This window comes from Schistocerca americana, chromosome 6, assembly GCF_021461395.2.
Source record: "Schistocerca americana isolate TAMUIC-IGC-003095 chromosome 6, iqSchAmer2.1, whole genome shotgun sequence".
Taxonomy (NCBI): domain Eukaryota; kingdom Metazoa; phylum Arthropoda; class Insecta; order Orthoptera; family Acrididae; genus Schistocerca; species Schistocerca americana.
Window position 1 is genome coordinate 364,556,506 of NC_060124.1, and position 16,943 is coordinate 364,573,448.

At 37.6% G+C, this 16,943-nt stretch overlaps 1 protein-coding gene across 3 annotated transcripts; it reads left to right on the forward strand.

Annotated features, from left to right (window-relative positions):
* Positions 1-1,929: 1,929 nt before the first annotated feature.
* LOC124619742 (histidine-rich glycoprotein-like) lies at positions 1,930-15,031 on the forward strand. Of its 3 annotated transcripts, none has more exons than XM_047146317.1 (2): positions 1,930-2,108; positions 13,449-15,031. In XM_047146317.1, exon 2 carries the CDS (start codon positions 13,639-13,641, stop codon positions 14,362-14,364), a length of 726 nt encoding a protein of 241 aa, XP_047002273.1. In that variant the 5' UTR covers positions 1,930-2,108; positions 13,449-13,638; the 3' UTR covers positions 14,365-15,031. The 3 variants fall into 3 exon arrangements, with proteins under 3 accessions (XP_047002273.1, XP_047002271.1, XP_047002272.1); XM_047146315.1 differs by lacking the exon at positions 1,930-2,108 and adding an exon at positions 3,578-3,780; XM_047146316.1 differs by lacking the exon at positions 1,930-2,108 and adding an exon at positions 5,978-6,088.
* Positions 15,032-16,943: the final 1,912 nt, after the last annotated feature.

Genomic DNA, 16,943 nt, shown 5'->3' on the forward strand with positions numbered 1-16,943 from the left:
AGATGCTTATTGAAAAATTGTTCAAATGGCTCTGAGCTCTACGGGACGGAACATCTGAGGTCATCAGTCCCCTTCAACTCACAACTATTTGAACCTAACTAACCGAAGGACATCACACACATCCATGCCCGAGGCAGAATTCGAACCTGCGACTGTAGCGGTTGCGCGGTTCCAGACTGAAGCGCCTAGAACCGCTCGGCCACACTGGCCAGCCGATGATTACTGAAGTTAATAAATTCAGTCAAGAAGCCTGGGAGAGTTATCTTCTAGAAAGGGCAGGCAAGTAGTTGTTAGCAACATACTTAGCCAATGAATGGACACAATTTAGTTCCTATATGATGGATGTAGAGGAATTATGGGCGAAGTTTAGGCGACTGTAAATCGCGTTCTGGAGAAGTATGCGCCAAGAAAGTGGATTAAGGACGAAAAGATCCAATGTGGATTAATAACAAAATTCGTAAAATGCTGAGGAAGGAAATGCTGTTGCGCCATGGTTAAAAGAGAACGCCCAAATGACGACAGGCCAAAGTCATCACGTGACCAACAGCGAAGTGCGGAGGGTATAGTGATAGGGTGCGTGGGGTATGATCCCCTTATTTCGCTTAAGAAAGCGCTAAATGCGAAAGGATATGAATACTTTATACAGCATTGTGTATTGGGCACAATAGAGGAAGGAACAGTTATTTGTATCAGCATGATAGTGCACCCTATCATAAAGCAGCGTGTGTGAGGCAATGTCGCAGATCGAACTTGTGTTCTGCCCCACCAAACAGTGATATCAGTGTGAAGGAAGACAGGACATGTAATGGATTTTGATATCAAAAAAAGTGTACCCGTAGTCATTTCTCGTGAAATTGCGAAACTATTTCGCCATTCGCCGCTAAACTCAGATGCCGCCGTGGTGTAAGACACATTGAAGATCTTTTCTACGAAAAACTACCCAAAAGTTTAAAGTTGAAAAGAGAAGGATATAGCACAAACGTAAAAACGTTAATTCAGAAGAACTGCTTCTGTACAGTAGAGGAATTCATGAATGGCAGCATAGAATAATCAAGTTAAATATTTTGTTGTATGCCGGTACCATAAGTTCATTCTTCAAATGTAATTTTTGTTTTTTGTTGTTATGCGTAAATTATGAAAAAATGGTTCAAATGGCTCTGAGCACTATGGAACTTAACATCTGAGGTCATCAGTCCCCTAGAACTTAGAACTACTAAAACCTAACTAACCTAAGGACATCACACACATCCATGCCCAAGGCAGGATTCGAACCTGCGATCGTAGCAGCAGCGCGTTTCCGGATTGAAGCGCTTGGAACCGCTATTTTTTTTCTCTTTTTTCTTTTCATTTTGTTGGTTGTTGATCGTTGTGTTTGGTCGTTGCGGACGTCACATGACATCCGTTCAAGTACGTTTGTTGATCCTTCCATTCAATTTTTTTATTACAGAGGCCAATCAGCTCTCTGACCGAACACGCTGAGCTACCGTGCCGGCAACCGCTCGGCCACAACGGCTGGCCGTAAATTATAACATTAATATAAACTGTAATTGTGGCTTGTCTCGTATCCATGTGTTAACAACACGCAACAAGATTTCTGGAATCAATAAAAATCAAATAAAAAATCGGAAAACAAGAACTCTTACAGTACTAAACTAGAATTTTAACGTAGGTTTTCTATTCTATGTGAACTGAAGACTATATGTGATGTCTTTCAGAGCGTCTGAAATGCACTAGCTTTTCCTTAGGTTCCGGTTGCGGGATTGCACCATTTAGGACGCCTTAGCACCAGTTGGCATAGCAACTGACATGCGCTGGTTTTTCCAACACGTGACTCGTGACCTCCATACCACCAACGGAGGCCGCCTATTCGCTGTAGCGCGCTGGCGCGTCACCTTCCGCTTCGGATGGCATGAAAACTGGTATACGCTGGTTTTCTCCAGCACGTGACTCGCGTCCTCCATACCATCAACGTGACGATGACTCAGCCGTGTTGCGCCACACTGTGCAACGTCGCACTGCCGCCCACGTTTTATAAAAGACTGTTGTAGCGGTCGCCGAGCAACAGTTGTCGTCGCTTCGAGAGGCCAGCAACGTGCACTTTACGGAAGGTAAGCGCTGCTTAATGTAAGCTGTATGTTATGTCAAAATTGTTCTGTCACCGTCATGTATTCACGATTTAAAGTAATGGTTCGGTGAATAACACTTTCGAAACAACTACTTTTTTTTCATGGTAATCAATATTAATTTACAGAACGGTTGAGTGCTCCGTAATCGTATAATCATAAAATCGTAGTACTAACAAGTAGGCCAGGCAACCTACGTTATTTTTTTTTTTTTTAATTTTTGTAACTTTATCTGTTAGAACGGAATCCAAAATGTCAAAACATAAGCAGGAGCCTGCAATAATGACCCGTATTTATAAATGTACACTTATACAAATTCTTACGCCAGGAAGGGATTTGGTACATTTCAGCAGAACTGCGGATACATTTTTTGTGACTGATTTATGTGGGGCTTTTTATGAAGAAAACCGCCTAGATCGCTAAATAAAATGTCCTTATTTGTTACGACGTTTCGGCATCTGCTGTCATCAGATATGAAAATACTTTGAACATGCGAAGCAAGGTTCATGTTATTAAAAATTTTAATGCTGTACTGACAGTGTTCCGCAAGTTCAGCACATTTTGATATATGATGATGGCATATGCCGGACCGTCGTAATTAAAAAAAAAATAGCTTTCTAGAAGGTTTTAGTCGTAAAATATGCATGATGATCGCCGAAACGTGTTAATTATAAAATTATTTAACGACTAGACGATTGTATTCATAGAATATTCTTGATGATTACTGACTCATACCACAAATATGTTTCGTTAGTTAATGATTTCCATGAGAATATAACTTAGAGATTTTCTGCATCATCTTTTATCACATTCAGCTGAGGTATAACGGTGTTAGCACGCTTTAAGCTGCAGTTTGTCCCTGCTGCGGCCAAACCATTCATTAACGTACCTTATATTGTATCGTTAAGCAAAAATTTACAGAACTTGCCTATTGATTAAATGTTTTATTACCACCCGATATTGTTGGCAGATGCTGTGATTCAACTACGAGACAATGTCTATGGCATATCTGTTAGCTATGTTGTAACTAGGAATTATTCTGGCAGTTCATTTTCTGGCCATAAATTCCTGGTCACACTAACTGCCTTTACATGTACGTGAAGTCAATACAGCGCGGTGGTAGAAAATACTGATAATAAAGCTGCGCAATCCTGTTTTATAAAAAAGTTCTCTGAATTGTACCCAAAATATTTGGATGTACACTGTGTCCTCCATCAAACTACACATTACTCATTTGTATTACTTACTGAAGTAACATGAATGGGACCCACTTCGTTTCATTTCCAGTGCACGATTCTTTTTCTTGTCAATTGCAACTTTATTGTACAACAGTTGCCTGTCAATTCAATATGCAGAATGTTGGAAACGTCGTTGTTGGAGAGTTGTCACACAGTATCCAATTTGAGACTCAATTATCTTCATTGGAAACAGGAATTATTGCTCATTTATGCACTTTGATTTAAGAACCAGAAGGTGCACTACGGTGTCCGCAGCATTTCGGTAGCTTGCCGCTGTTAGTTCACGTGATGAGTGATTGAGAGTGAACGCGACAAATCACACGCTCTGTATTTCACGGGAACTTATTGGTAGCACTCGCCATAAAGGCGTGTCGATGTGTAGTTGCCACTAGCCAATGGGAGTACAGCTGGGATCCAAGATATTTTGTAGACGTGAATTGAAGCTAGAATTTTTTATCGTAACTTACCAAAAAAATAGCGGCGTCAATTCTATTCGAGAAAATGGTGATTCGAAAGCTAACTGTTTTATGAAGCAACTATTGTGGAACCCAATTCTAGTTGCGGGTACCTGCCCAACGGCTTCCAGTGGCAAAATCAAATCAAACAATAATTTGATTTTCAGTATTTCACGGAATTATTAGCTATTTTTAAATTTTTGAAATGTTATCATAATCCAAAGACGCATAATCTTATTTTAAAAGTGTAACACAATAAGACAAGTATTACAGAACTGTCAGTCTTGAGGGAGCGTAACTGTCGGCTCGCAAGTACCCGAGCTTATACATCTACTATTTAAGAATAAGAGCACTGAGCGACTTCCAACAGACTTTACATATAATTTCAAAACTTTATGAAACTTTTTCCCGCACACACACACACACACAATGAAGGCAAGAACAACGCTTTCCGCATACCGTATTACATTTTCGCTTGTCATGAAGTAAGACTTCAGCATCATACATGAAGTTTTAATTTATCACATCTTTACTACCTACTATATTTGCAACACAGTTTGCAGCTGATATCCACTTGTACCATCGATTATACATGCAAAATTATTTCATTTTACGACAGACATTTCAGGAGATACGACATTCACACATTCAGGTGCATGAAAAACTAGCTTTTGCGTAAAGTGATGCCCGGTAAAGCTCCTGTCGTGCATGACGTATTACTTTATTACTTCTTTACTACTCGCTCTATTTGTAACTAACTTTGCAGACAATATCTAAATAGTTTAGAAGATATGATGTCATAAACACCGAGATGCGGGAGAAACTCACTTCTGTTTAAAATGAAGTGCGAATTACCCACGCTATATTCATCTGGTGTTTCACAGTGAGAGCAGTTAGCAACTTCCAACAAACTTTGAGTATAATTTCAAAACTTTTTCTCGTTCACATACTTAAAGTCAAACATTTAACACACTAACTCATTTGTAAAGTTATCGGACACTTGAAGCTGTTTCGTACACGGGAGTTCGATTCTTTAAAGGATCAGGGGTTTGCTGGTACAAAATGGTGCTGCAGAGTGGAACATGGTGGCTATGTCGGCAATAATTAAGTTAACTTGTCATGTCACAAAGTAAACTTAACTTCACAATACCGATATTCCTGTTATCCGAGAATACGGCACTAAGGAACGTGCAGCAACTCGTGTAGGAATGTGACAAGATAGAAAGGGCTACCCTTAAGACGTTCGTAAGCTTTTAATACTATAACTGCCCTCATAACTGCATCAATGTTTGATAATTGTGACAAAATTTTTTCTCAGATGACAGTCATTGACTTCAACAATGTGCAAACAATCGCATTTGAGCTGACCTAGGCCTCTGGCCACGACACAGTTCAGCCTGTCGCTATCATGAGTAACTGTAGTCACGCTGCTTCACATATATATGTGAGCTTTGCTAACTAGCAACCAAAACTACCATCTAACAAGATAGCCTAAGAATGTCACCACAGCCCCAACACAAGCATCAAGTAAACTCTGAAGGAGACCCTCCACTGGTTACTTAAAATTAATCTACTATTGACTAAGCCAACTGATGCATTGCCAAAGTACTAACAATGTTGACCAGAGACTCTGAGTGGCATTGTGTCAGTCAAAGTGTTTGAAAGAGAGAGAGCGTTGATCTTACTACACAGTTAATATCCATTTTTACTTTCAGTTAGCTTCATGTTTCCCTCTTTCAACACAGACAGGTGAACAAACTAGTGAGGGTTTTATGAACAGAATATCTTACAGGCATAATCCCATTGCAGAATACTGGTATCACAACCACACACACATTGCTTATGACACTTCCCAAGATGCCTTAGTTTAGTATTGCTGTTCAACAGTATTATCCATGCAAACCAGGTTGACACTTGGCACAGTGGCTGACGGTAGCGATCATAAGTGAGAAATTTCTTTGCAGCTGCTCCTGTCAGCCACTGCACTGGGTATCATCTTGGTTCACATTTTTAATACAAATATGTACATGAAATTATGTATAATGAGGAAGCTTTGATTGCCAGTGTTGAAAGTGCTGTCCAGAAGAAGTGAACCTATTGCATGAAAAGAGTGTTTTCCAGTGTAACATAGTTGTTATTTTACAGCTATGCATTATGCTTTAGTAACTACACAGCATGGTTTCTCCTGCTTTGGGAAATGACATTGTTACTCAGATGCTGGTCAGCTAGTAAGAAAAACTGAGGGTGGACAACACTCACTTCCAGCTGATCAGTAAGTGATTGATATAAGAATTTACCCACTCACAAAGTTTCACTAGCTTTCAGAATACAGTTTTTTGTCTACTCATGTGTACGCGCACACACACACACACACACACACACACACACACACACACACACACACACAGTGCCACACTTGCAGCCTGAAAGCGTTTCTGTATGGTTACGTGAGTGTACAATGCATGCAGTCAGTCTGTTGCCACTGATTTGTTGCCACTTCTCATTTTTGTTTATTGTCTTCATCCTTGAACTTCCATTACTGTGACCCATGAGATACTCTATGGTGAAGACAACCCATTACTGTATCAGAATAAGTAATTCATTTTATTTAAAATGATGTTTTGCAGCCTTAGTGGTAAGCATTGCATTCATTTGTGCCAATCATTTTGATAAGATCTCCCTTCAAATTATTATATAGCCTATGTGTCTTCTTCAGATTAACTCTATTTGAAAACAGCAAATATGCACCAGAAAGTATTTCAGTATAGGTTGTCAAATGTGAATCCAGTGAGATGGTGAGATTCACAGCAGTTTGCTGCTGTACTCTCCCCCCCCCTTCCCACAAATAGAAGTTATTGCCACCTCCACTCTTAAGGTGCCACAAATGCCAAGGATTTTCATAATGATAAGAGATACAAATATTTTAATATCATCATCATCATCATCTTGGACAGTTTCCAAATTTGTCCTGTAAATTACCTTTTTTATAGCTATGTGCTTGTAACATAGGACATGCCGTTGTGTTTACAAACTAGACGATATGTACATATAATAGCTTACACAGTAAAAATGTATAATAGCTTGCACAGTGTAGGATAGTTTACAACACATTCACCCGAGTTGAAAAATGCAGTTTTATGGGCAATATTATGTTATAATGTACATGAGTTGTTCTGATTCTAGTTTACTTCCTAGCACTTATCACTAATGCTAGTTTCTCTTCATGTGGTATATCAAATTTATCAGTCCAGGATGAACTTTTACTCACTCTCTGCTCATCTACTCAGCATAACAACAGAATTCTTCTTCTTAGATACTTTTTTAGGGTTGCATGGATATCTTCTCAGTTTTTAGGTTTTGTAGGTCTGTTGGCAATGCCTGTATTAACCTGATATTGGAGTATTTATGCCCTTTTTCAAAAAATGTGAAGTCTGTTTCAAATGCACCACAATTGCTTTCTAATGCAGTCACAATGGTTATGAAAACATGCTATGATGGAAACATCAAAATATTGAGATCTTTGAAACAATTTCTTCAAAATTCGTTTTGTTTCTTTTTCAGTATAATTTGAATGGCATTGTTCTGTAGCTCAAATATTCTTTTCATTCCTTTGAAGGTTAGGTTCCCCAACACTGTGATTCCTCACTGTATATACGGTCAAAAAGTCAATGACAGACAATGCAGAAGAAGGCTTTATGTGCACACTGAGCTGGTTGTTTCCTTACAAAGAACATGGACCTTAGCATATTGGAAGATAATTCCATGAAATGACACGGGGAGAAAATAAAAATAAACCAACAATCTTGTCTTTAGGTTAACACACTGAGAGATGCTTCTAAAGGCATAACTGTGCTGAAATGACCTTCTTGATTAGTTTATCCATGTGTTGACTCACCATTTTAACTTGTTATCCTGCTGGACCCTAAGGAATTTTACGCCTTATGCTTCATTCAATGTATGACCATTAAGTGGTTTTGATTTGATTTATTTATTCATCCAGGTATAATCTCACAGCACTATAGCATTTCCAATCATACTACAATGAAAATAAACAGCTCAAATTATACACATATAGAGAATATATAAGTACACTTTTGTGAGGGTAGGACAGGTGGTCAGATGTGGCCTCAAAGAAGTAACCATCCCAGCATTTGCCTGAAATGATATGGGAAAACCTGAATTGGGATGGCGAGACTGAGCAAACTCCATCTTTATAAATATAAGGATATAGTCTTAATAACCACACTGTCTCATTTAGTTGGTCCCCATTGTACAGTGTCCTTTGATGTACAGATAATTTGCACCACTGAACTTATAGTATAAAATGAGGTTTTGCATTGCTTCACTGCACACACTAATGACATCCACTGGTGCTCCTGGACCAACATATTGTGATGCCACTTATTAACCCCATACTGTGCAAAAAACTGACTGGGCCTGTAAACAGGCCCGTATTTGTGTCCTCCCCTCAACCCACCTGAAAAAATAAGGCAACATCCAGAAGAACTCAGAAGAATGACAAGACAATAATAACATGCACCATAAATCTTGCCACATAATTTTTGCTGTAAAGTATTACATTGTTATCATATGTTGTAATGTGACAGGGTGTTGTAGTTATCCCCATTCATTATTAACCGCTGCCTGAGTCCTCTAAGTAATCTTTATCTGTGTACTATGCATCACAAATAAACAATTTTTAGCTGCTTTTTAAACAAATGTATTTTGGTAACATTTTTCATCTCATTGGGCAGTTTAACATACTGATAACATTCTTTTTGTCAGTATCTTTGTGTGTTTATTCCATGTAAACTGATTCCATGTAAACTGACGGTCAATATTTATCATCAAAAACTTGTGTTTGTTACACAATCTGTAGATGTATCATCTATGCTCAGAGTGACAGAGCTGTTTTCTCTCATGTGGTGAAGTGCATAATGTCTGTTTTCTAGATTTTCAATATTGACATATTACATACTGCCCAATCGTGAACATCCTTGAGGGCTTCATTTGCTTCCTCCGATAGGAGTTCTGGTGTTTTGTCAGCGACTGTCATGTTTCTGCCACTAACAAAGAGAACTTTCTCTCCATGTCTTACACTCAAGGGCACCCATACCTGGGAGGCAAGGGTTAAGAGGGTGGTGCCCCCCTCCCCAGCTCTAGGGAAGGAATAAAATATAGTGTAGTCTAGTGTTTTTCCTTCTAGAAAATGGTTTAAAAGTCAGTATTAAGCAGTCTTTTAACAGAGTCGGAACAAGATCTATTTATGACTACTTACAACTCTCCATTCATCTTCCAAAATATTAAAAATACTCCATACGCCATGTCTAGTCCTCCCCCCTTCCTTCCATAAATTGTTACATGGGCATTTTTGTTTACACTCGAACAACATGAATATACATTAAGAACAGAACTGGTCCCAATAAACTACACTGAGGGACACCTATTTTTATGTCTTTCTTGTCTGGCAATTATTATTTTATTAAATTTATCATCAGTGGACATATGAACTATCTCTACCTTTTCCATCCTGTTTTCCAGATAAGACTGGAACCATTCATTTGTATTCCTCTTACACCAAATGCTTCTAGTTTGTTTAGTTGTATTTCTTGGCAAGCAGTGTAAAAGCCTGAACAAGTCTATGAATCTGCCTGTAACACAGTCATCCTTGTCAAGAGCTTCAAATATCATGTTAGTGAACTCGATAATGGCTGATATTGTATTCTCCCACATTTGAAACCAAACTGTGCTTTGTTAAAAAGGCTGTATTTATTCATATTAATCATTAGTCTATCATTCATGATTGATTCAATTATTTTTGAGAATGCACACAGTAGTGAAACTGGCCTACAGTTTTCCGTGCTCTCTGCATTACCCCTCTTTAGTACTGGCACAATTAATGTGAGTTTAAATGTTCAGAAAAAGGCCTGAAATAAAGGGCTCATTTATCATGTTTGTTAATGGGGTGTGTATGCTGTCTATGCATTCCTTCAGATCAGAAGCTGTAACTTCATCAATGCCTGCTGACTTTTTATGTTTTTAAGTGTATCTATTATCTTCCTGCCTTTCAGCTCTGTTGCAGGAAACAACATTGTTGTGCTTGGTGTGAAACTCATTGTGGATACTGCATGTGTTTTAGGAAGATTTTGTTTTGCAGCTTCTCAGCAATACTATAGAAATAACCATTTGCAAAATTTCCCAATTCTTGAGTATTTTCTATTATTCTACCCTCATCTTTTATTTGTATGTTATTATAAGTGTTATGTGTTCCTGCTTTTCCAGTTTCATATTTTATGACGACAGATATTATTTTGCTTTTATTTAGTAATTGAAGGATTTTATTTCATCAAGCAGTGCCCTCATGTATATTTTTTATACCTGTGACAGTACTGTAGGGACTGTGGATTAGTGTCACATTTTTTAAGAGAACTGTCTTTTTAATACCCACAGTTATCAATCTATTTTCCTTAGCTGCTGCTGTTGAAGTGTCTACTTTTGGAAATCTCTCCTCAAAAATTAATTTAAACAACCTTTAGAATTTGCATAACTTAGCATCTACATTCTTTTCCTTATGCACTTCATCCCAGGTTTGACTTTCCATTGCCGTAGAAAAAGTGTCATTTTACATTCCACAAAGATTCTTTTGTAGTCCTGCAGTTTTGTGGATTTTACCAAGCCTGTCTTTAGTTTTATTATCTGCCCGTGATGACCAGAGAAGCTTCAGTCTTTTGTAAATACTTTACAATTTTCCTTGTCGAAATCTGTAAGTGATTCTAAGACTGACACTGAAGATTTGGGGCCCTTGTAGCAGCATTTGCCATTTGTGACACACCAAAAGTGTTCAAAATGCTTATCAATTAATTACTGATTTCACCTTCAGTATCTATGATAATATTCAGGTCTTCACATGTTATTATGTAGTTTTACGGGGTTGAGGTCCTTTCCAGGATTTCAGTTAATTTGTTGAAGAAAGTGACCACATTGCCATTAGGTGGGCAGTATATGCACAGAGCTGTTAACTCCTTATGAATGTTTGTATCAACCATTGCCAATTCAAAATAAAATCTACACGAATTGTGATGAGATCTTCTATAAATTTCAGCTGTGTTCCACATCTGATGTAAATACATGTATGATTGCCCACCCTTTAAGTACCAACATGCACATACGTATTATGACAACATAAATATGCTGTATTTCAGTGTATTTACACCAGTGCTCCATAATGCAATACCATTCTGCAGTTCAAAGTCTATAATTCAGTTTCAAGCTGCTGTACTTTATTTTTAATAGATTGCACACTTTGATGGTAGATAATTCTGAGCAAATTTCTATGGCATTTGTACATTCTAGCGTGGTACATTCAACCTTTCAAGCACATATTCAAGAACTCTCTAAACTGACTGAGATACTTTTAAGGGAAGGAAGCCTGTTATCATGGTTTATCCTAAAAAAGTGCCTAGTGTTCCAACCTATGACCCTACTTCTGGTGTTAATGTTCATTGGTGGTTGTTTGAACTTCAGTTAATTTGAATTGTGCGGCATAAGGCACGAGAAGAAAGAAGGAAAGATTGGGGTTCAATGTTTTTTTTTTACAAATCAGACCAGCTACAGTATTCATATTGCAGTGTAGCATAAATGAGAGTTCTTTAATACTATAATACCCTGCCCATCTTCAGAAGCACATGTAAAAAGACTCAAAGACTGAAAATGTATCAGCATCAGGTTGCTGTAATTCTTATCATCACAGCAATTCAAAAGTGGTTATAGGAACTTCATACTTCAACAGAATGTGAACTTTTGCACAGCCATGACAAATGATATGTTGACGATAACTTGAGGAAATAGGTTGTAGTGTATACACATGTCAAAAGATGACAGATATACAATTTGTAGTGTTGGAATTAACATTTGTGTGGTTTCCATTTTTATCTTGCAGAATAATGCCCAGAAATACAAAATGTATAGGAGCTTCAGACTGAAGCATTGTTGGATGTATTGCAAGTGTTAAGTAAACTCTGCTGCAATGTATTTCTCTGAGGCTATGCTGATTTTGTGTTTTCTCATTACCCTGCACATATAAGTATACTTTTCAATATGTGGCAGTTGGTATGCATTATTAACATTATCTTGGTCCGTCCAGTGTTTTATTGCTATGGGAATCTACTTCATATCATAAAAAGATTTTTTATTCTAAGAATTAATAATGTTACCCAGTTTACATAGAATCAAATGATAATCATAAACCAAAGGCTATCGTAACACTTTCTATTCTGTTCACCAAATGTTCACATGACAGAAAATAAGAAGTGTGGTGGAAGTTCATTTACATTCTTGGGCAGCAAGAAGAACTACATTGTGAATACAGTTACCTGTACTCATGCTGATATGATACCTCAGTTATCAATACAAAGTAGTGGACTCAAAAACTTTGTGGGTTGCCTTCACGTACATACAAAATTGAGCAGGAAGCTTTCAAGTCACATGTAAAAGGAAGTGGGACACGTAAAAGGAAGTGCAATAGTTATGAAATAACAATGGAAATACCTGACCAAAATAGTTTCATCCCATACACAATTTGTTAATTGTCATTTCCGATCTGTATGCAGCAACCACATGCTGACCTCTCTGACTTGCTACTGGAGGAATGTGACTACAAGAAAGTAGCATGCACTCTTATCAAAGTTTAACAAAATTCTAGGTTACTGTCATAGTAGCCTTGAAACTCAGACTGTCAGTGAGTGACAGTGAATCAACAATAATATTAAAAGCATGTTGGTTCACTCACTGGATTGTGAAATTCTTTCATAGTCTTGTTATAGCTATTTCAATGGAATAATCACTATTACATAGTATATTACATAGTATCGGTCTACCACTTTGTGTCTATAAGATACAAACAAATGATTCATTTATTCTAGAGCCCTACCTTAGCAGAGGTATTTATGTTTCCTATCCTCCTTCAAACAAGGTTGTAAAATGATTGAGCCCATTAGAGTTTACAGCTATGTAGAGTTACTCATTGTGTTAAATATATAAATAAATTCTAAAAACTAAATCTATAGAAACCTTCAGATCATTAGAATCAGTATTTGCCATTCTGGATTTTTCGTATGAGTGGCTTTGTCAAAGTATGCAGTGGATTCAAGTCCCATACAATATCAGTTACACATGGTACATGTTGAAGACTTTCATTCCAAAGGACTTATAGCTATTATGGACAACAGTGACTCTTGAAGAAGGCAAATCCAATAGGTGACACATGTTAAACAGCTAGGTGCTGTCGTTATGCAGAGACATTTGACGTGGTACCTGCAGGACCGTCAATCTGCTAATTTTAATATGCATCTTATTGCTTTCTTCTGGCATTTGAATAAACATTTAGCCCCCGTGGAATTACTCCATATCAGTATTCCACAATACAGATGGGAATGGAAGAAATCAAACTACAACTGGAGTAACAACTGTTTGCTGACACTGTTCCTTAATCTACACAATAGAAAACATAGTTTGCTGGACAGATAATTCATATACCCTTCTCAAGAGATAGAAACAATGTTTTGAGAAACGCATATTAACTATTATTATTCAGTAGTAAAATACTATTAACATGTTCCTCTTTTTTGTTTCAGAGGAAAATGAAGATACACTGTCCTCCACGAGCGCTGGTTCATCATGGACATAAGTCCATCTTAGGACTCCACAAATGCAAGCATGAGAAGCATGGTCACCACGGAAAACACAAGCACGGACATAAACATCATGGTCACAAGCACGGACATAAGCATCACGGCCGCAAGCATGCCAAGCATCTAGTATGTGATGAAGATGGATTTTGGGGTCATAGATTTCATGGTCATGGACCACATGGCCATGGACCACATGGTCATGGGCCACTTGGTCATGGACCACATGGTCATGGGCCACTTGGTCATGGACCACATGGTTGTGGACCACACGGTCATGGACCACACGGTCGTGGACCACATGGTCATGGACCACACGGTCATGGACCACACGGTCATGGACCACATGGTCATGGACCACACGGTCATGGACCACACGGTCATGGACCACATGGTCATGGGCCACTTGGCTGTGGACCACATGGTCATGGACCATTTGGCTGTGGACCACATGGCCATGGCCCACACGGCCATGGACCACATGGTTTTGGACCACACGGTCATGGACCACATGGTCATGGTCCGCATGGACATGGAAAGCATGGTCATGGTCCACATGGACATGGAAAGCATGGTCATGGTCCCCATGGTCATGGCCCACATGGTCATGGACCTCATGGACCTGGACATCATGGCCCAGGTTCCTCTGATCAAGGATTACATGGCCATGGACACCATGGTCGCAAACAAAGAGGCCATGAAACATCTGAGGATGTTATGTGGCTTGTTGACTGCTGTGGTTGTTGTGAAAGTGAGGAGGAGACATCGCCTGTGCGTGCTATGCCAAAGCGTCCTGCCACAGTCTGAAACAGTGCAAATGCATTTTTTTAATCAAGAAGTATGTTTACTGAAAGCAACATAAGTGCCGCATAAGCATGTATGTATGAGCTGCATAATTGAAGTACATCCATCTCATCATTATTCAAACAAATTGTAGGTGTAGTATGAAATTATGTGAACCAGATGTTATAAAAACTGCAGCAAAGAGAAGCCTAAAGAAACTTAGCAGCAGAAATCAATTTCTTCCATGTTTAGACATTAACAGACAAAATAAATGAAGAGTTAAGAATGCATGCTATCTCTCACTGTGTGATAGACATTTACATGTTGGAGTAAACAGTGGATTGTTGGGGATGTTGTTCTATCTTGAATCTGCATAAATATTGATGATGTGGTTTTGTTTGAGTGGAATGGATTAAGGTAAGTATTGTGGGGTGGATCTGTATTTATATGACAACAGTTTGATTCTATTTCATGATAATTAATTTTGTGGGAGAATGGATGGCAGAGAGAGTGTAGATTTTGCAACATGGTCTTTTATGACTTTTGTTTAATTTATAATGACTGCTGTACAGTCAGTTTTTCTCATTTTTGTAACTTCCATAATGATTTACTTTCATCAGTTGAGAATAATTTAAATACAGTTGCTTGCCTTTCTATTTATAAAAATTTGTTCTCATATTATTTATATTCATATGTAATCAGTGGCAAAACAAATATATGCCTCATAAAATTTTTGTAACAGTTTAGATATGTATTGAAAATAAAATAACTAAACAAAAATTGTGTGTTTATATCATTCACCCCTCTGCCTGTTTATAAGATAGATGCAGTTGATAAGGCGATGGAAAGTTTCTAGTACAACAAAAGAGGTACAAAATCTTCAGTTGGAGGCAAAGGCAATAAAAAACAGAAGAAAGTGAACACAAAGAAACCATAATGTATAGGCATTCAACGTTAACACAATAAGGATATAGAGTTGTGTGATTACTGCTGCCTTGCCTTCATCATTTTAAAGCATTAGTTCAATTTCTGTTGTCATTTAAGAACCACAATGTTTCAGACTGTCTTCCATACGTGTTTTCATTTTCCCTTATATGATTTGTTTGAAATGTTTGGTGTTGTCAATATTTTTGTTAAACTATTGCAAAACTGATAAAAGAAGATAAGAATCACAGTCACCATGAAATGCACAATACATCCATCAAATGAAACAGGAATTAAGGGAAAGAAAGGTGTTTTAATGTCAGGCACATACCTCCTAAGACAAAGATCAATGATGGACAATGTCAGCAAGATGTGAGAAAAAAAAAATTATCTGTTGACACACTATGAGTGAGCAAATGACTTGTCATTATAAAAAAATGAATAGACATCAAAGTAAAAAGTATCATATCATTAATACTCGAGAATTTACAAAAGGTGTTTAGTTGTTGTTACACAAAATCTTTGTTTTGCATCTGATCATAAATATCCAACTGTTGGGACAGCTTTTAAGAACCTTCCCTTTCATTATATTGAATTTTGTGTGAGTCAAAAGTAAACAAAAATGAATTACCATCTACCAGAATAAATTGTGAGGCTTAAACTTTGCAGCTAGAGTTGGTGTCAACATATTTTTTGATTGGAGCAAAAGAATAGCTTTTAGTCATGTAAAGTCATTGAAGCACAAGGAAATATTAAATTGTCAAATGATCACAGTAAGTCATTCATCTTCAGTTAGTGCTAACCAAATTAAGAAGCTCAATGTAAATAATTGGCTATAACATAATGTAATTACTTATAAAAATATTTCTCTTTGTTGTTCAAGATTAGTTTTCAATTTTAATGAATAAGAATAAATTACAAGTACCAGTCATGCAGAATATCATGTGTTATGAAATCAGATAAATGATAATGGAATGATACTAGCCATAAATGGAGGAACTTGATATTTTCAGCACAGGGCAGGAGCATGTAGAGGAACTACAGCTCAAGTTTATAAGAGTAGTTGACCATGCATTGGATAGATATGTACCCTGTGGAATAGTTCATAATGGGAGCGTATCTCCATGGTACATAGTCACTGTGAAGAAACTTCTCAAGAAACAGTGATTACTGCACAATAGGCGTAAAACAAAGTGTAGGACTATAGATAGACAGATGCGGAATGAAACACATTTGACTGTCAAGAGAGCAATACATGATGCTTTCAAAGACATCCATAGCAGAGTATTGTCAAGTAACCTTTCACAGAATCAAATAAATTTTAATTGTATGTAAATGCTGTTACTGTGCAGTCCCTAGCAAATGAGACAGGAGCTGAAATTGAGGGTAGCAAAGCGAAAGGTGAAGTGCTTAACTCTATTTTCAAATGTTCCTTTGCAGAGGAAAACCCAGGAGAATTGCCCCGGTTTAGTCCTCATACCACTGAAAAGATTAATGAAATAAGTATTATTGTCAGTGGTGTTGAGAAATAACTGAAATCATTAAACTGAACAAAGTTCCAGGGCCAAATGGAATCTCTCTCAGATTCTATACTGAATTTGTGGCTCAGTTAGCCCCTCTTTGAAACACAACAAGTCACATCAATATACAAGAAGGATAGTGGAAGCAATTCACAAAACTATCATCTAATATCCTTGATTTTGGTTTTGTTGTAGAACCTTAGATCATATTCTG

Excerpts from the sequence above, each read along its gene's own strand:
- LOC124619742 (XM_047146315.1), top strand. The coding sequence starts at position 3,757 with ATGGGAGTACAGCTGGGATCCAAG. Across the intron at positions 3,781-13,448 it reads GAGTACAGCTGGGATCCAAG|AGGAAAATGAAGATACACTG; the intron begins ATATTTTGTAGA and ends TTTTTGTTTCAG.